At 35.0% G+C, this 21,416-nt stretch overlaps 1 protein-coding gene across 3 annotated transcripts; it reads left to right on the plus strand.

Annotated features, from left to right (window-relative positions):
• The first annotated feature begins 1,766 nt into the window (after nucleotides 1-1,766).
• On the plus strand, nucleotides 1,767-19,263 carry Oseg4 (intraflagellar transport protein Oseg4). 3 transcript variants are annotated; one of them, XM_017636333.1, is made up of 17 exons: nucleotides 1,767-2,296; nucleotides 2,371-2,482; nucleotides 2,555-2,821; nucleotides 2,957-3,102; nucleotides 3,190-3,349; nucleotides 4,681-5,060; nucleotides 5,123-5,318; nucleotides 5,982-6,085; nucleotides 6,140-6,447; nucleotides 7,951-8,568; nucleotides 10,818-10,961; nucleotides 16,388-16,548; nucleotides 16,628-17,090; nucleotides 17,168-17,313; nucleotides 17,385-17,553; nucleotides 17,629-17,837; nucleotides 18,855-19,263. In XM_017636333.1, exons 1-16 carry the CDS (start codon nucleotides 2,273-2,275, stop codon nucleotides 17,819-17,821), a joined length of 3,591 nt encoding a protein of 1,196 aa, XP_017491822.1. In that variant the 5' UTR covers nucleotides 1,767-2,272; the 3' UTR covers nucleotides 17,822-17,837; nucleotides 18,855-19,263. The 3 variants fall into 3 exon arrangements, 2 of the variants coding, with proteins under 2 accessions (XP_017491822.1, XP_017491815.1); XM_017636326.1 differs by having other exon boundaries at nucleotides 1,768-2,296; nucleotides 2,534-2,821; XR_001849520.1 differs by lacking the exons at nucleotides 17,629-17,837; nucleotides 18,855-19,263 and having other exon boundaries at nucleotides 2,534-2,821; nucleotides 16,628-17,100.
• Nucleotides 19,264-21,416: the final 2,153 nt, after the last annotated feature.

Below are 21,416 nucleotides of genomic sequence, written 5' to 3' on the forward strand. Positions count from 1 at the left end.
TTTAAAGTCCCTTGAAACTTGCACTTTATTACACTATAATTGAATGGGCTACAAAACTGCATATCCGAAATTTTTCTGACAATATTACTAACTTATTCACTTAGGTCATTAGGAACTGTTTCCAGTTCTCAAGAAAACGAAAAAATCATATAAAATGCTAAAAGTTGTTTAATAAAACTATTTTAATAATAAAGGGGAGGGTTGCTTTAAAAATGATTTAAAATAGATGATATTGAAATATCAATATTAAAATAAATCTACTTTGAAACAAAAGGTCCACAGATAAAAAATGGCAACACTTTTACACACTTTTACAAATACGTAGAAGGGTTTACCAAATTTACTTTAAATTATTTCGCTTGTGATCTCCATTCCTGCAACTTCGGCATTCACAGGAGGTTTTTCTATTAAGATTTTGAAATGGTGAGATGAGAAAAATAAAGCGAATATCTCACTAATAAAAAATTAACTTTTGATTTATATTAATTTAAATATTTATAGCGATAAAGCATACGATACTTTCAAAGAAATATATCTTTTTATAGAGGAAATGCATAAGAAAGAAAAAAGATGTACGCTTAAAAAGCATTTTTACTTTTTCTTTAAAAAAAAAACTATATATATTTTAAATGTGCTCTATTTTTCAGATTTTTTAGAAAAAGTACTATACATTTTTAGAAAATGTTGGCAGGCCTAGGCTAAGGACCCCCGAATGGCTACGGCATAGCAGCGGCGACTAACTACCTTTCTCCCTCACGATGTAGTGCTTGACATCCCGTGGGGTACAGAGTTCTAAGAAATAACATGCTTATCTCAGTTTAATAGGGACACTTAAGAGCCCCTGAAAAAACTGTTAAAGTATAAACAAAACGAGTTCGCTGAGCAAATTTCGTCGGACGGAGCGATGCCGCTGGGTGATATTCGCTTAACATTTCGTCAAGTAAAACTGAACCGGAACAATAATTTAGTGCTACTACAAATATTGTCCTTAAAAAAATGCTAGTTTTAAAAGGAGAAAATACTACAAAAACGCCGTGAAGCTAAATCCTAAATTTCGAAGCTAAACGACAAAGAAAAAAGCTAGATCTAGCCTCAAAAAGGCTAAACTGGCAACACTGCCATTAAGACTCGCAGAACAACCATTTATGAGGCCGATAAGAGTCATTTGAGAGCCTCAAAAAGAGTCCAAAACGAGCCGTATATGAGGCCAATAAGAGTCCAATATGACTCATATCGACGCTCATTTGATGTATGAATTAAAGCTCATATACATATAGTCGCCTGGGTAAAAGATTGTCGTATGTTAATTTCGGCAGGTTGTGGGAAATCGCGTTTGAAGTTTGGAATGCAATCTCTCAAAAACGCGAAGATAGATTTTCTCCAAAGTCTCTGAAAATGTTAGTATTTAGTTCACAAAATTCTTAAATTATTTAATTTTTAATGTTTATTGTTAATTAGTTTTAAGTTTATGAAGGATTTTCTTTAGTAAAATATTGTCGTAAGCGTCATTTGTCCACAATTTGGCAGGCACTTTGTGTGAAATACGACAAAATGTGATCAAAATTTCTACTAAATTAACGACACTTTTAACTCAATATCTCGGAAACTAAAGATGGAATCCAAAAATGGATAAGATATTGATTAACTAAATTATTACTAAATTATCGAAAAAATATCTTCAATATCTCGGAAACTAAAGGGGATATCTAGAAACTGATAACACCAATCGAAAGAACTTATTTCAAAAAAATATAACTGCATCTAGAACTAAAAATCGTCAAAACTGCGCTTACGACAATCTTTTACCCAGGCGACGATATGTACATAAGTCGACATTCGGAAGAAGGGAAACACCTTCAATTGAACTCTTAAGTCTGTTATACAGTTCAATGCGAGCGTGAGCTTTTTATTTTGACCAATGTCTTCGTTATTACTTAACATTTTGCAGAATTATAGAATTAAAACTAATTTAAAATGCATAATATGCCTATTTTTCAAGCTCACACTCAACTGTGTGCGTAAGCAAAGCATTCGCATATGCGCATACGTGAATGACCAGTTTTGACGGATGTGTGTGAGCGTTCATAAGAATACAAATGGAATCGGAGCAAAAGCCGTATACTAGCAGGTGGTTGTGATGGTAAACACAAAAACGGTGCGCCATGGGAACGAGTTTTGTTATGCGTTTTGGTCGTAAACGTAATTCTCTACATTTGTTTGTACCCGCCATGGTACCCGCATAAGACAGAGAAAACAAGTAATCTTGTGCAAAATGTTCGTCTATTTAAGTAAAAAGGTGGGTATTTTTTTAAAAAGCATTTCTATACTATATCTATATAGTGTTAATAATGAATTATATATTATATTCAGATTGCAATACCAAATAATGTAAAACTGAATTGCATTGCGTGGAACAAAGATCAGGGCTACATAGCCGTAGCCGGCTCCGAGGGATTGCTGAAAGTGTTAAAATTAGAGCAAGGTAACATTTTTCCGTTCTATAGGGTATGCCCTTCATTAATAGAGACTTTAGCATCCAATGGGCAAAATAAAGGTAATCTTGCTGCGGTATCCAACTTGTCAATGAATCAAACATTAGATGGACACAAAGAGGCCGTCAAAGTTGTTACCTGGAATGAGACACAACAGAAGTTGACATCGTCCGATCTGGATGGTGTGATTATGGTTTGGATGCTCTACAAAGGTTCCTGGTATGAGGAGATGACCAATGATCGTAAGAAGTCCACCGTAAATAGCATGAGTTGGACATCGGATGGTGCAAAGATTTGTATAGTTTACGAGGATGGTGCTATTATTGTTGGTAGGTATTGCAATGTAATTAGAAATGTGTATAAGTGCGTATGTTGTTGCATGTTGCATGTACACATCGATTGATATTCGATGCGCTTTTATGTGCGTACCTACAAAATAATTATAATTCGTTGCATATTTCAAGGCTCGGTTGATGGAAATCGCATCTGGGGAAAGGAATTGAAGAACACGCATTTAACCAGTGTACAATGGAGCCCCGATAATCGACTGATACTATTTGGCTTAGCAACTGGCGAATGTCATTTGTACGATAATCAAGGGAATTTCGCGGTGGGTAATTAAAATGATTATTCGTGCATGGATGTGTATGAATGTATGCGCAGATATGTAAGTCAGTTTCTTTCTACTCTGAAATAGATGAAGCTGAATATACAGTGTGTTTCGCTGAGTCCGAATCGAAACTTTAGGATCTCGGCACTGTGCTGGTTCAGCGGACGCACATCTTCTAATCGCCCAGTATTAGCCATTTGCTATGAGACTTGCAAATTACAGATTATGCGCAATGAAAGCGATGACAGTAAGTGGTAGCTTAGTCTAAATGCATGCATAAAAAAACTCGTACATAAGGACTGAAGCGAACGTAACCTAAAATTTTTAAGCAGCATAAACAAGTAGGCTGGTTAAATTTTTTGAGTTGTTGTAAATTCCATATTTTACGCAATATTATTTACTATCGAAAAATTTTCGAAATCACATTTTTTCCCACTCCTGCCACAACTTTTTCTGTATGTCCTCTCTGTTCCATTTCAAGTCGAAATCCTGAACATTTTTAGCGGTTTCTTTGGTATTTCGTAGGTTGCTTTTAACTAATGCCCAATACCTCTCAATGGGCCGACACTGCGGGACACTTGGCGGATTCACTATTTTTGGAACGAAGTCAGTGTTTTTAAATTCAAGAAAGTTAATGGTGGATCCAAAACAAATGGCAGCAGTGGTTTTTTTTAAACACTCCTTGATTTTCATTTCTCTGTTAATTGGGCCTGTTGTCAAAAATGAGGGGTCCTTTTGCCACATTGGCAAATTGCCTGCCACACAAGATACTTAGCTCCAGATTTTTCAATATTGATTGAAGTATCTGCATCTGGGAGTGTTTCGCCTTTGAAGTAGTACTGCGGTCCTGGAAGCGTGCTGAAGTATGCTTTTACGTAGGCTTCATCGTCTAAAATGACGTAAGCTTTTTCTCTCATCAAATTGCACAGCTTTCGGGCTCGTGTTTTTATAGTTTTTTTCTGCTTCTCGCTAGCCTTTGCCGCTTTTTGCTTCTTCCGATTTTCTAAATTATTTCTCTTCTTGCATCTTTGCACCATAGACTGACTGGTTCCACATTTTTTTGCAGTATGTAAGTATATAAATATTTGTTTATTCAAATAATTCCAAACATTTCAAAGGGACTCGGCTGAAAAAGCTGTATTCGTAACAGGAACGCAGTCGACACCACTGTCGATATAGGAAATCCGACAGTGACTTTCACAAAGAAATTGAAGTGTATGTTGAAGAAAGTCAGAATAAGAAGAAATATACATATAGGTCCTGTTTTGTTTTCCACCTGAAATAATTTAGAAAATTGATTATGCTCGAAATGCAACCGTGGACGCCAGCTGGCAGTGAAGCTTCCAAATGTTTGCTAATTCCTGATCGCTAATTCTCTCTTTGGGAGAGTAAGATACCTTATTCTGCTGGCATTCGCATAGCGAACAGAACTATTGCCGTTGAAAAAAATTAGTACTTTTTGACAGTCTATCTCAAGGGCATTTTCAAAAGTTACAAATTATGGTCGATGCAGTCCTTATGTATGTACGTTCATTAAGAACATACTTAATTTTTTCTTCATATATTTTACGTATAAAGCGCCCGTACTTATCGACACTGGCATGCGTAATATAGACGCTGAGTGGAATCATGACGGTTCCGTGTTAGCCATCTGCGGTACTCTTATAGACTATCCCAGCTCAAAGGAATTGAATCAAGTAAGCTTTTATTCACCTTTCGGTCAGCTGTTGCGAACTTTAAAGGTACCAGGCTATGATATCGCATCGCTTTCTTGGGAAGGGAAGTCGCTACGCATAGCAATGGCTGTTGATTCATTCATCTATTTCGCCAACATACGTCCGGATTATATGTGGTGTTACTTTGAGAAAACTGTCGTATTTTTAAACAGGAACAGCAGTAATTTTACACGCAACGCAACGACCAATGTAATCACTTTCTGGAATACCATTTCGAATCAGGTGTGGCTGGTTGATTATTGGCTTCAATATGATTGAAAATACGTATAATATATTATTTTCAGAGTTTCTTAAAGGAAGTGGAGCCAGCATTAGGAATGGCAGCCTGCAATGAGCATTGCGTTATTGCTGTGGAATGCTTAAATACTAATATGAAGGATATTCATGTCAGCGATACTAAAGAAAATAACAATCAGACCGAAAGTATAGATAAATGCTATCAGCTTTTGCTGTGCAACTCTATCGGAACTACAGTGGATTGTAAGTTAAGAATGGAATTTAAGGTACTTTATTACCAGCGTTGCCATTTTAGCCGTTTTCCGGCTAGATTTAGCCGGTTTTGATAGCAACTAGCCGGAGAAAATTCGATCTAGCCGGCAGCCGATTTGTTAGCCGGTTTGTAAAAAAAAGTTAGCCGTTTTTACCCGATTTTACTATTTGCCTAATTTTCAGGTGCAAAAAGTAAACAAGTTGTTCGAAAGCAATAATGCAGACCCAATGAAGATTTTTAATGAACTCAATGTTTTACTTTCGCATCTATGCTCCCTAGTGGTTATTAGCGCGGACACATTTGATCCTATATGCTCCCCGTTGGAACCATACCTACTTTTAAAGCTCGGAACGGCTTGGCTCGACTTGGCCCCGCTTTCTGTGTGAATGCACCTTTAGGGTTAAGCTAAGTCTTGTGTTGAGCTTTAAAGGCACAATAGACCAAAGGCCATAGTCCTCCTTTATTATAAGTATCCCTCTATCCCTTTATTGACATTTTCTTTTCTTACGAAAAACGTGACGTTTACGTTGCCCTCTTCGCCCAAATACTAAGGAGAGGCCAATTAAATGGCAACATTTGTTTGTAGAAAAGTACAGGTCATAATCTTCACTATAAACTCAAGATCTTAACGAATTGTTTTCTTCATATTACAGCAAAATACACCGACATGAGACCAAATTTTGTTGGCATCAATTCCGGGCACGTAACAATAGCTTCTTTTGACGAAGTACTTATCTGGCATTATAATACACCTAAGGTGAGTGTAAACAATGCTAATTGATACAAAAATATTTTTATTTCTTTTTTTCAGAGCGTCGCTAATTTACATGGTGCAAAGACGCGCAAAGAGAATCGTTTTCACATAGACGATACACCTACCGGTGTCGAAATGGCCAAGGACTTAGTTATCGCTACAGGCGGTAGCAGCGCGGATAACAAAGGCTACAAGCCGCATGCCAATGTAGATCCTATCTGCACGCTAGCAATGTCCGAAAAAATATTATTGGTGGCACGCGATTCGGGCGTTGTAAATGAGTATAGTGTTCCGAACGTAGCGCTACGCAATCGTCACAAGCTCAATTCAAGACCCTATAAAATGGTTATTAATTGCAATTCTAGGTAGGTACTTTATATATGTACATATCGATGGCTGAGTGGAAGATCGACCTATCTCGGTAGCCAGTTCGAAAACGCTCTATCTCAAAAAACTTTTCAAGAACGCCCTATTTCAGAGTTTTATTGAAAAAAACCCTATCTCAAAATTCGGATCAAAAACGCCCTATCTCACTTCAAAATGTATTGAAAATATGCTGATATAGGGGGTTTTTGAATCGACAGCTGAGATAGGGCGTTTTTGAAACGAATTCTGAAATAGGGCGTTCTTGAAAAGTTTTTTGAGATAGAATGTTTTCGAACTGGTTGCCGAGATAGGTCGATCTTCCACTCAGCCATCGATATGCAGATAAATATATCGAGGGCATATATTCAATACCCTTTGTCCGCAATTTCCACAAGACTCAGCTTCTGATATAAAAATCCACCTAAGAATTAAGTGTCATCGATGGTGTTAATGCTAACCTTATAAAAAGCTTCTTGGTATAATTTACCATTTAATTTGAAAGTTAGAGTTAACATCAGTGATAACAGTTAAGTCCCAAATGGGTTTCAGTATCAGAAGCTAGTTTTTCTGAAAATTGCAGATAGAGGGTACTGAATATAAGTCCTCGATATTGTAAATGTTACTACTGTTTATGTTGGCACATAAAATTTTAGTCGCGAAACGCGAGCGTCTAGGTTTCCATTCTGTTTTTTTTTTTTAATTAGCTTAAGTCGTGTTTGAGTTGCGGGCATTTTTTTATAAATTACATAAGTTAATGCTTCTTAACTATGTTTAAAATTCAAACGGAGCTTGACAACCTGCACGCTTGGTGTGTACAATCGCGCCCTTCCCTCAATGTCAATAAATGTTTTTATGTTACTTTCACTAAGTCCACAAATGTTTTCGTTACCTCGTCTCGTATCTCAGGCAGCATACTAAGAAATTAAGAGGGGTGTTATATTTGACATCAAACTTTCCTTCAATGGAAAAGAGAAAGTCAGTCCTTTCTTTAACTTTTGTGTTGGGCATTTTTCAAGGAACTGTTGACTGTCCTTACCTCTTGGAACGGATTTATTTTAATATTCCGCATACGGCCTTTACATTTTATAGCAGAAATTGTAAAACAAACTACGCTCGGAATGCTCTCGTTTGCCGAGCTATTAATGAATTGAACCTAATCTCTAATTGTATTGAACTCGAATTTTCGCTACTAAAATCATATTTTGTGTACATTTTGAATTCAATTGCCTAATTTAAGTATTTAAATTAAACACTTTAATTTTCTCATAGTCTGTAAAAATATACTCAGCCTCATTGCGAGTGTCGAATCGTATCGGGATCGCCTAAAATTTTGACTCGACTAGTACATTAAGACGGAAAAACTTGGCAGCACTGGATAGTTCGTCGTTGTCGAGTCGTACAATTTAGTCTAATTTACGACTAACGCAATGAGGCTAATTGTTCATAAATATACTATAATAAGTAGATAAATAAATAAAATTTTTCTCTACCCGTTTTTGAAGCCGTGCAGCGGTAATCGATGATGCTGGTATCATGACTTTGCTTGACTTGGACGATAATCGCGAGTCACAATTGAACTTTAATCGCGTTGAACGGAAGGATGTATGGGCCATTTGTTGGGCCAAAGATAATCCCTTGCTACTCGCTTTAATGGAGAAAACGCGCATGTATGTGTTTCGTGGCAATGATCCTGAGGAACCTATTTCTTGTTCCGGTTATATTTGCACTTTCGAAGATTTAGAAATTACGAGTGTCCTCCTCGATGATATAATAAGTGGCGATGAAACTCAGAATTCCATCAGTCATATTATACAGTTGCGTGTTAAATCATTGCGTGATACCGATGATCTGCTCCAGCACGTGGGCTTGGAAGATGCTAAGCAATTCATCGAAGACAACCCACATCCACGTCTATGGCGTCTATTAGCTGAGGCGGCATTGAAGAAACTCGAATTGGATGTGGCCGAGAATGCATTCGTTCGCTGTGCAAATTATCCGGGAATACAGTTGATAAAGCGCTTGCGAAATATATCGTCGGCCATGTTGCAAAAAGCAGAAGTGGCAGCCTTCTATGGCGAGTTCGAAGAGGCAGAGAAATTGTACATGGACGCAGATAGAAGGTAGTCTAGCTTAGATGATTATTACATATAACAAATCGTTGGCTTAGTGTGCAAACGTGCTAAGTCCATTTTTTTTTTTAATTTTTCAGGAGGTACAAAACACCGTTTAACTTTTTTTGTTTTAATATTTTCCTAATCTGTAAATGCAGTTCTCTTCCTTAGTTCGTCTTGTTTCAGTATCAATAATCGGCCAATTTCAAAATTAAACTGTTGCAGACTTATAGGCTCTTTTGGGACTTACCACATTTTCTATCAACCTGTTTTTCATTTTTTTTGTTGTTAAAAGATTTAGTTGTTTATTTTAAATAGTGTTTATTGTTTTAAAATGAATAATAACCTAATACAGTCTTATTTCATTGCTCTCAGCAAAAATAACAATCAAATCAAAATCAAATATTGCCGTTTCGACTTTCTCTCAACTACCTTTGATTGATAAGCAGAAGTGCTTTTCCCGATTTCGAGCTTTTTCGATTATATTCTGAGTTAGACTCAATTGTAGTTAGAAAGTGGGCGGTGCAACACCCAATTCCTAAATGTCTATAGCAGTCTTATTTATGATTAAGCATTGGAGTAAATTAGCGTCCTCAGTTATTGAAATATCAGCCTCCGTATTTCTGAAATTTACCGTTAGATATACGGGAAGAGGGTATCATTTTGGTCCGATTTTGATAATTTTCAACGAATTACTCTTCCGTAGCAGGATTATTAAGTGCACCGAGTTTGGTACAAACTGATAAATCATAAGTGGGTGGCGCCACGCCCACTATCCAAGAATTTCTGATAACCTAATTTTCTGCTAAGTGGTTATCGCAATCATCGGTTTTAAGTAAATTGGCTTTAGTAATTATTGATTTATCGCAGTTTTCGTATTTCTGTAAATTACCGTTATATGGTAGATGCGCGTAGTGATTGGCCGATTTCAAAGATAAAAAGGTAAAAAAGTCGCGTTAGAAATGCAACTGCAACTAAAAGTAATGATTTGCAATATGTTTGATTTAGGTTTTTTTCGCATTTGCGAATAAACACAATTGTATGTGTACTTTAAACTTGCACTTACTCGAATTGAGTGTGCTACAAAACTAAATACTCAAAATCTTTCAGAAGATCTAATTAAAAATCTCGAAATTTTAACAAAATTTTGTTAATTTTTTTTTAATATTACACAAAGATTGAAATTTGGGTGTATATGGTTTTTGTTAAAGAATATAAAAAAAAATTAAAAAAAAAAGAATTCAAATTAATAACTAACAAAAAATAATAATAATTGGGAAAACTTGTCAAGATTTTGCGTAACTAAATAAAACTTTTTCGACCACTGTATGTGTGTAAACATTATATGTTCATTGTTTCCTTCATTTGTTAACTAACTTTATAAAAGTTTGGTTTGGTCTATGAATACATACATAGCCGAATTATATTAAAAAGAAAATAAACAGACAGACCAGCAATATGTCAAAATACACACAATTTTTTTTTTGTAAATAAGGAGACATTCATTGTTGAAATCGGGGAATTCACAAAAATTAGTTGCCTACCCTTATACCACTGCATAGCAACAAGCAAGAACGACATTGCGGCAACTTTTTTTGTTGTAATGATATATTTTGAATTGTGCTATCTTACTGCATTAAAATCTCAATTTTCATAAAAGGTGGGCTTAGCACGTTTGCACGTTTGAACTATAAAAAGTTTCGGAAAGCTTGCAATTTTCGAAATTCTGATGAAATTCCAACATTACCGTTTAACAAAATCGACCAATTATAACTATAGTAGAGATGGACACGGGCCCGCCGGGCCCCTGGTAAGCAAAAATAATAATTTATTATATGTATTTTATTTTAATGTTGTAGTCACTACGAAAAGGTGGTGAAAACTAATTAGTTTTATAATTCAAACAAGATATATACATAATCAAAATGTCAATGTTGCCTATAATGTTGCAACAACGGTCCTCAAAGGGTTAATAATAGTTTCTTATTTCGTCTTCTTCAATCTAATCCTTACTAAATCTTTATTAAGCAGTCATAATTTGTAAGCTTACATAGTTTCTCTACAAAATAACTTCGAAAAATCCCCAATAATTACGTTGCAAGATATATGTACATATTATTGCTAAATTATGAAACGTAAAAACTTTAATTGGCTCTACAGAAAAATAAAAAAAATGTTTTGTTGTATTGTTATTGCAGAGGACCATCGATATGTAGACAAATATTTCACCTTAGCTGGTGTTCTTTTTGAATTTACAGAGATTTGGCAATAACTCTGCGTATAACGTTGTGCGACTGGTTTCGTGCCGTGCAGCTGTATCGAATGGGATCCGGCGTCTCAGATCAGCAAATGGAAACAGCTTGGCGTGAAATTGGCAACCATTTTGCAAGTTTACGTTCATGGTAAGCAAAAAGTAAAAAATAAGAGACTGTAAGTTGACATCATCGATCTACATTATAGGCGGCATACACGTTGCGTCTGACTCGCGAGTTGGTTTGGATGTGTTAGTGAAAATAAATAAGTTACACCGACATGACTCTGGCATGACCCTGAATGCGTCAACTGTGTGTAGTCGCAGGTCGAGTCCACACGTACACAAATGACTCGCGAGTCAGACGCACCGCCTATGGCGCCTGTTAAGAGGTCCAAACACACAGGAAAATCAACTTTTTGGAAAATTCTTTCTGCCAACCCCGCAGAACCGAAAAGTATCGAAAATAACCAAACCCGAAAAATAATCAAAAAATACATTTATTTTAGAATTGTTTATATAACAAGTAAAAGGAGAACTATGAACTAGTTTCATTATATGAATAATTCGTACTTTGATCTTCGACTAATTTCTCCTTTCGAGTTTTCAACTCACAAAACTTTAATCTCTATAGTTGTAGTAACATTGAACCACAAAATGCATTTTGAAGTTTTCTGACAGCATTTTCATTCGGTTCTCGCGAAGAAAAGCCTTGAATGTACTAAACGTGCGCTCGGCGTGAGTTGATACAAGCGGCGCCCAATTTAAATATGGAACGTTGAAACTTTCATATTATCAGGAATAAGAGCTTTATCCTCGCTATAATCACTTTTTTAAATGTAGAAAAGCCAAAAAGGCAACATCAAATGTGTATACATATATGGAATCAGGGAAAGCTAAATCGGGGACATTCTTAATCGAATATACTCTATCTCTTTAGCAGAAAAAAGGGAAATTTCCATAAAAAACGTTCCCTGGTCATAACAAACAGTGTCACATGCAATAGGTCGCTTGTTGCTTGGGTGAAACCAAGCCTTTTGTGGACCACCCTAATACATATACATATGTATGTATGTACATATTGATATGGCTCACTCCACGGTAATCGATACCCAATGAAATGAAAATAAACTTAAGAATTTGAGTGTATTATTTCTACAAACTAAGAGAAAATAAATGCAATTTTCAAGACTGAAAGCCAAAATTTCGAATTACCTTAAAATTAGATATATTTTTTATATAATGCTGGATTTTAAATTCAAAAATAGTTATTAAGTTCATTTCCACATGGCATTTTTTTTTAAATGGCATACATTTTTTGTAATTTCAATGCCTAGTGGAAATTCGGCATTAGGTGGTACCATTTGCAAACTCATTGATATTTTAATTGTCTTTAAAATTGGCAAAACTGATTTTCGTTGCCTATTGTCGTTTTTACGTTATTTAAACCATCGTACAGTTTACTAAGTAAAAACACTATCAGGTGATTGCCAAAAACTGTCTAGAGCTGATATCAGCTCTTTTTTGGAATTCGCCGTTATCTTTTACAGTTTCTTCCATTTCTATTACAATTTCTTCCATCTCTATGGGCCTCCGCACACTGGAGTGCGCAGTCCGCCTTAAACCGGTTTTGTGTGGATAAGTGGGGGAAGAGAGTTCAGCTCTTTCGTCTGATGCCGATTGTGATACTTATCTAAATTACCTAATTCCCTTAATTCAAGCTCAGTTTGACTTTTTAAACAGATGGCGGCCCTCCTACATGTAGTTTAGAAATGAAGCATTTCAAAACTCTTTGGATTGATATCCATATTGTAAGAACTCATTCAAGTTATCAAATAATTAAATAGTTGGCAACCCTCATCAACAAATTTTCAAAGTGAAACTTTCTTAAACCTATTTTTTCTGAGGCCTTCGTGTACACATTTTCAGACTACAACCCACCTCACCTGACACCCATATTGTGATACGTATTCCAGTTACCTAATTCCCATGTTGAATTAAATTTTTTTAACAGATGGCAACCCTCCCACATGTTGCTTGGAAATAAATCGTTTTCAACACCATTTCGATTGATACCCATATTGAAGTAATTAATTTAACTTCATTGAATTAATTTTTTAATAGGTATTTACCGGATTGCAAACTAACATAATTTAAACCTTCTCCAAATACATGTCTTGTGTCAAAATTTCGCCAAAATCGGTCCAGAGGTTTTTGAGTAAATATATCACACTACTGCAACTTTACTTTATATAAATATGAACGTATAATATTTACTAACTTCTCATTAAAATCTATAAAGCTACAAATAATGTTGTATGGGCGGTCGAGGTGGGCGTAGCCCGATGGTTCAAAATTTGGTAATCTTCTTATAAATACCATGGCGGTTGAGTTAGCCAAATTTCAACTTCGAAGCTGCATTAGCTAATCATAAAGAGATGTTGCTCGAGCGATGGGAAAACTTATCTATACCGCTACAGATACAAAGAAATAGTATCTCATACGGTTTAACTTTTGTTCTCCAACATCTTCTTAACTGCAAAAAATGATAATGACTTTTATAGGTATGACTTAAAAAATAAAAGTCGGTGACTGATTTATATTGATGGCTCTTAAAAGTAAAAGTCTTTGACTGATTTTTATTGATGACTTTTATAAATAACAGTCTTCAATGATTATTATCTAAGAAATATAATATTAAAATCAAAAATAATTATTTTGGATTTATAAAATAAAAATTACAAATAAAAATTTGATTCTCGGTGATTCTCGCACTCAGAGTCGTTTAACGATTACTTAAGTTGTCCCTCAGTAAAGATTTGAAAAAATTCCCTCTCGAGAGTCAATTAATGATTCATTAACAGCATTTAATGAGCATTAAAAATAAGTAAACAAAAACCTTTACTTAACTTTTTAACAAATGATTGTGAATTTTTTTGTTTGTTTCCAATAAATTTCAATTTCGATAACGTTGCTGTAGCACGGAACACGGAGAGTAGTGAGCGGAGCACTTTTGTGCCATTCGAGAGATCCGAGTTCGATCCTCGGCAACAGATTTTTTTTTTCTTTTTTATTAAATTTTTTCTTTTCGTTTTTAATTTTTATTGCTTAAAAAATATTTTTTTATTTAATATAATGTTTGAAAACTTTGATTATTTTTTTTCTTATTTTACTTAGTTTTCTCAAAATTTTAGTTTTGGTTGTTTAAAAAAATATTTTTTTTTAATGTCGTTTAGTTTTTAGAAAACCTATTGCTAAACGACAAATAGAATAACGCTATCCTCCTCTTTAGCAGATCTTTTAATTAGTCATTCGAAATACAGAAAAGATCTTTCAAGATAGTTGCCGGAATATAAAGGCTTTTGTCTTTCAAAAGACTGTAGTGAGTTGAAACACAGATGCCAGAATTGGCCAGTTAGTGGTTTTGTTTGTCTTTTAGTAGTTTCTAAAAATTAAATGAAAAAACGCAATAAAACGTAAAAATTAAAACAAAAAATTGAATAAAAAAAGAAAAAACCGTTGCCAAGGATCGTTCTCGGATCTCTCGAATGGCAGGCAGTGCTCGGCTCACTTAACCATTGCGTCTGTTGAGCCAGTGCGCGCAAAATGATATAAATACTTATTTTTATATTTTATTTCAAACTGAATGAAAAAAGTGAGTGATGCCACAAAACTAGAGGGCCGCAACTGCGGCCATACTTAAATTTTGTATTTCATAATTTTTAACTCTGAGAGGAAACATTAATTAAAAGATTTAACGATCCTTCCTTCATAGTGAATTTTTCAATGACAGTTTTCATCATTAACTGTGGTTCTTTCCCTGTAATAAAGTGCAATTTTAAAGTTACTAAAAATCGCGTTGAATATTGATATTTTATAGTACATACTTATGGTGACCATATTTATGGGAGCCGAGTACGGGACAAAAATAATTTTGCGAATTTTTTCCACAAAAGCTAAAAGATCTTAAAACCATTTTAAACGATCCTAGATGTATTAGCCTTGAAACAGCACTCTTTTAGTAGCATCACACATTTTTAGGATACGGTTCTCGACATTTTTACCCAACATTTTTTACAAAAAATTCCTTAAATTTAAGTATAATAAAGTACAAGCTTGAAGTAGCTAGGACTAATCGTTAATTTTTGGCATTTTTTTTACACACGCATTTTTTTCATACAGAGTATGTATGTATGTTCGAAATTTTTTTATAGGAAAGGAAATGAGCAGCACGTTGCACTGTATTATACTCATTTTAATGAGCTACAAAACTTCAAGCAATTTTTTTTTTAAGTTTCTGATTAAAAAGTGCGAAATTTTGGTGAATCTTTGCAGAATTATTTTTCATAGTTTTTGCGCAATGTCGGATATGTGGATTTATTTGGTTTTTTTTAGGAAAGGAGCTTTACTTTCATAAATAATAATAATAAACAAAAGAAAATATGCAAACCTTGCTAAAATGTAGAGTCCTAATTTATATTTTGGTCACTGTATATGTTCCTCACTTCGAATCACAGGCATCCAGATTGAAAAATAATAACTGTTAATGGAGAAAATTGTGTTCATATACAAAACAACTTAAAACTCGTTCATAGGCATGCCATTTTAATGAGCTGTTAAGGCGTCGAATTAACGAACATCGAATACGGGACAGATACAGGACATTGAAAGAAATACAGAACATTTAGCGTCCCGTATAAAATAAATTAATTACCAGGACAATTGGTCAAAAAAGACGACTGTCCCGTATAATACAGGACGGATGGTCACCGTATACATACTACATACATACATATGTACATAGGGAACATTACCCATTATGAAACTTGATCTGTTCGAATAGATTTACAGTGGAAAAAATCCAGCAGCAACTTACAGGGGAGTAATGAACGAATATCTCCCAAATTAGACAAAAGACAGAAATGCAAAATTAGCCAGCTGAAATTATCAAGCAACAAAATTTAAAGATTAAGGTATCTTACTCTCCCAAAGAGAGAAACTTACAAAGTTTAGCGCGGACGAGACTTTGCAGAGATTTGCAATCTTCACTGCCAGCTGGCGTCCACTGTTGCATTTCGAACATAATACATTTTATTTGAAGTGTAGTGTACATTTTTAAATTTAAAGAGTTTATTGATTCAAATTATTGTTGACAAAAATGCAACCGTGTGCCACAATCCTGCTTGCTGGGAAGACTTTTTCCTTTCCAAATGTCAACATTGTGGTCTGTCCTTGCGAGTTTTTTGTTCAAACGAACGCGATTTGGTAACAACTTGTACAAGCTTGTTTTCATAGGGAGCAGAACTAACCCTACTGGACAAATCTGACGGAAACTAATACACACATCCCAGTTAACCAATGCATATGCAAGGTCACACCTACAGGAAAGTATCCATCAGATTTTTCAAAATCGTCGTAGTAGAAATCTAATGTATAATCTGAGGGGCTAATACTCCAAGTCTGATACTCAGATGACACATCAGTCAGTTGTCCCATGGGGAATGTTAATACTAGCATTGGAGTTTACCCTACCGAAACCATAATTTTTTTACAGAAATAAATATCCACTTCTTATAGGGAAAGCGCAAAGGAATACTATGAAAAATCGCATCACATTGAAGGTCTAATGGACGCTCTATATCATCTGGAGAGATTCGACGAGCTGGAGCAGTGCATTGACAAGTTGCCCGAGAAAAGTCCTTTACTTGCTAAGATTGCTGAAATGTTGGCTTCTGTTGGTAAGCAAAATAGCACACATAAGTCAGCTTCATCCAATTTATGGATATATACGTACATATTTTGCCTCTACTCTCTTAGGAATGTGCTCAGAAGCGGTAAAAGCCTACTTAAAAATGGGCGATCCAAAAGCGGCAGTAAATGCATGCGTCAACTTGCGACAATGGGGTGAGGCGCTACAGCTCGCGCGTAAATTCGATATGCCACAAATTGGTAATTTATTGAGCAAGCATGCAGCTCAACTGATTAAGGAGGATCGCCTGCCGGAAGCAATAGAGTTGCAAAAGAAAGCCGGCCGTTATTTGGATGCAGCACGCCTGTTGGGTAAATTGGCGCAACGCGAAGCGGAGAAGGACGCCAGCATGTTGCGCATTAAAAAACTGTACATACTGGCTGCCTTGCTTGCCGAAGAACATTTAAAGACGTTGAGCACAGCCGAGTTGAGTTACAAAGTGGATCGGAACTCTTTGTTGGACACAATGACTCCCGAGGATGCACACGTGGTTGAGCATATGTGGCACGCTGCCGAAGCCTATCATTTTATGTATGTAACGGTAATGCCAAGTAGCAGAACAGGCCTTGGTGCTATAATTTTTACTACAATTCTTCCATTTTACTTAGGATGTTGGCACAACGACAACTGCGTTTCGGAATTGTGCACAGTGCTGTGGTAACTGCACTACGCTTGCGTGATTATGATGATATCCTGCCCGTAGAAGACGTCTATAATACGCTAGCGTTGGCCAGTTGCGCCGATCGCTCTTTCGGTGTGTTAATACATTTTTTTTTAATTATACTCGTATGATATGATTTTAAACAAACTAACGAATTCCATTAGGCACTTGCGCCAAGGCTTTCACAAAACTTGAATCCTTGGAAGGCATAACGGAACGTAGAATTCAGGAATACAAAGAGCTTGGCGCAAGCATTTTTGCAAAATATGCCTCCGAGGATGCCAAAGTTGAAATGGTTAAGTGTTATGCTTGTAATGCGCCTGTGCCTGACAGGTGCGATCTTGCAATTTATTGACAATATCACGTTTAAACATTTCATTTATTAATATTACAAAATACGCTTTATAGTTTGCCTGCGTGTACAATTTGTGGCGCTCGCTTTCCGGCTTGCGTTTCTTCAGGGAAGCCTATTACACAGCCGACCAGTAATATTTGGATTTGTGGCATATGCCATCATTGCGCTACACCAGTCGAGATAACACGACACCACACATGCCCACTTTGCCATAGCTTGATAATATCAATGACGTTGGAGATTTAAATAAATTAATAGATACGTACATATGTANTATAAAAATTAAGATCGGCAGCACTGAAAATAAGCATGCTGATCTTGTCAAAATCACAACAAACACGTCGCTACTGACAACACCTTGTTATTATTCCACCATGTATATTTATAAAAAAAAACACATACGTGTACACACATACAGTGACTCAAATAAGTGACTACGTGTTGATTTTTATTTTTTTAGTATTCACAATACTTTCTAAGTTAATTTGTTTTGTTACTTTTCTATAAAAATATCGTTCAAGCTTTAAGGCATGGTACAATAATTACAGGTATTGTCTTCCCAGAAAGTTTCGCTTCACATCGAAGCTCGTGCTCCCTTATTTTCTTTTTGACGCAGTTCAATGTTGATTCTTTTACTTTTATTTGGCTTTGCTTTTTGTTTTAGCTCTCTGGAAAGACAATACCTGTAATTAATGTACCATGGCTTTAAGGGCTGTCTGCAGCTCTCCAGAAAAACGAAAACTTCATATAAAATGACACATAAGAAATGGAAAAGAAGTTTTTTTCTATCAAAATTTTTCTTGAGAACTGCGAACAGCCCATATAAATCAAAGTTTAAAAAATTATACAAAAAACTTTAGAAAAATTGAATAAACTTGCATTAAAATTTCCAACTTTTTAAACAGAATTTTTAGAACATATCGCACACCGTCTCCAAAAGAGTCACAACTCAAAATAATACGTTTGTCAGAAAATGCGGAAAACTATTTCTTAGCACATGATAATCATATGGGTAAGGGCGACTTTACCTTAGGTTTTTTTTAACAAATTATAACCAAAATTTGCCCCAGCTTTTGCTGAAAGTTAAATAAAAGATCTGTGTACATTTTTAGCGCATAATATCAAAAATGCCAAATTTTAGTCTTATGAAAATAACAAAAAAAAAAATAGAAAGTTGAAAAACATTGTGAATATTAAACAAAAAAACAACACGTCGTCACTTGTTTGAGTCACTGTATATATACATATGAATGTACTAAAGGTGGATTCATCGCCCTAGGTCTGAACTAAAGTTGAAGTTTATCAACCAATGGGAAAATAAGGAATTCATTACCATTTTCTACCACGATTGAACGAAAACATGCATCACAATATAAGCGAGCTGGTAATATGACATATATATAGACACAAGCAAAACAGAAAAGGATCAGTCCAGCACCTTCGTCTTAGACGGCAGGCTGTTTCGGAGCCGTAAACTTAAACGTATAATACGTGATATTATTAAAATCACATTCAAGTTAAAGGCGGTGCATGAAATATTCGTTTTGATTGTATTGAATTGAATTTAACAAATCAATATGAATTGCAAAATATTAATACTTAGCAATAGAGAAGCAGATCCAGATTAACTTCATCATATGTACCATCAGCTTATAAATAGACATATGCCATGACGTGTATCACCACTACGATTCATTTTTATTTCCTTTCATACTGCAGAAATTTGTATTACTCTTCGTTCGTCTTCGCATTATCTTCGTCTTCGGATTTGTGCATAAGTTAGCTAAGACTTCTGAAACAGTTGGAAACCCTCCTAAATATAAGTTGCGTTCCCTAACTCGCAAGAAGTTACAAGAATTTACCAGAAAGCGTTCCCGTACTCGGTTCTCTGGCTTTTTTTGCTTTTTGACAGTTTTACAGGTTTTAACCCAGAAAATTTGGTGAACGCAATAAACAAATCTCTTAAATGTGTTTGTTTACAAATTATCCAGTAACTTGCCATCAACTCTCCAGTAACTTTATTTTTAAAAATTCGCTCTCATAGAAAAAATTTACAAAAAAGTACGCGAACGCTATTCCAGTAATTATTTGCAAGTTTCATGAACAGCTGATAAATTGGTTGATTATTCGCAGCATATTTCTAATAAAACAATATATTTCATATTTAAATATGTTTATTTTGTGAATTTCTACAATAAAAACCCCCCAAACAGTTTCCTTATTAGTTTAAATTTCATCCAGCAACATGCGATCAGCAGTTTTTCGTACTGGAAAATTCTTATAAGTAAAAATTTATCCAGTAAAACTTGAACTGTCATTTTTCGCTCTCTCAATTTCCCCTACTTTGCAAGTTTTTGAAAACGAAAACGCCAAAACATGAAAATTCGTAAAAACTTTTACTGGATTTTACTGGAAATGAGTAAACAAACGCAACTATATATTTCAAGTGGTTGATGAATTAAGGTAAATTTGATTTTTTAAGTAAGTGACAAGCCACAATTTTTTTTCTTTTCACAACAAATTCGTAATAAAGAAGCTACAATTAATGCCGTTGTAAAATTTGCGTTATCTCAATCAACATTGGGGCATGGTGTCAAGTTAGCAGCACACACTAAAGTTTATTCGAAAAAAAGGTCAACTCGAAAGCTACAAATTTTTTCTTTTCACAACAAAGTTTTCAGTCAAAAGCTACAATTAATGGCACAGTAATATATTGGATATCTTAATTCTCTCGATTCTTGTATAGTGTCAAGTTAGCACTACATACAATATTTTTTTTTTAAATGAGAGCTTCACATTGTTCCTTTCCACAACAAATTTACAACAAAAAAGCTACAATTAATATCATAGTTAACTTTTCCAATTTCGAAAAGCCTAGTGCTAACTTGACAGACGTTGGTGGGGAATGTACCATGCATTTTGCAACAATAGGTGCGTTCGTTTAAAATCTCCAACAGAAACCAACCAACTGCCAAATTCCGGCGAAATGTCATCTGTTCGCTCACAAGAGAGAAATATCCAAAATAGTACGCGAACAGAAAATTTTCAGAAACTTGCAAGTTAGACGAACAGCTGATATAATTTTTGTTTACATTCAAAAGTGTAAAATTTAAAACGTTCGAAAACTCATTACAAAGTGGTATCCTGGCACAGTTTATTGATTAAACAAATAACTACTTACTTCTTACAAGTTTAATTAGTCGCATTTTGTAATTTTTAACTTCCAAACCATCAAATTCAATTTTGTGATTTGCGTAAATGCCAACCAGCTGTTTTTGATCAGCTGTTTTCCTGTTGGCAAATTGCTGTTGGCAAAAATTTTTCCAACAGAAACCAGCAGCTTCCCCTCAAAATGAAATGTCACTTTGCTCTCTCAATTTCCCCTACTTTGCAAGTTTTTTGCGTACGCGAACGCAAAAACTTGTAAGTTTTGGTTAAACATGAACAATTAACAGCTACGCGAACGAACCTAATATAGAAGTATTATATATATATATGATGCGTTTAGATGCACATAAGGACAAAGTGACTAATTACGACGACAAAAATAGAAAAACAGAAGTCTTTAAATCTTATCATACATACCTTTCTTATACTCCTTATAAACCAGTCCACAATGTAACACAAAAATTTTGACATTTAACGCAAGTTGGGTTTTTGTCGTGCGTCGAGTTAAATAATTTTTTGTTTAAAGCGATGATAAAATCCGCTTGTCATTTTATTCTTAAAAACAACTAATAGTTTTGTCAACATGGAAAGTGAGGCGTGAGGTATGTACTTTATTTTGCGATTTTTCTTAATAATATGGTTGCTTGTAAAATGAGTATAATACCTTTTTTAT

Source organism: Rhagoletis zephyria, unplaced genomic scaffold (genome assembly GCF_001687245.7).
Source record: "Rhagoletis zephyria isolate East Lansing unplaced genomic scaffold, Rhagoletis_zephyria_1.1 Rzeph_scaffold_00125, whole genome shotgun sequence".
Lineage (NCBI taxonomy): Eukaryota > Metazoa > Arthropoda > Insecta > Diptera > Tephritidae > Rhagoletis > Rhagoletis zephyria.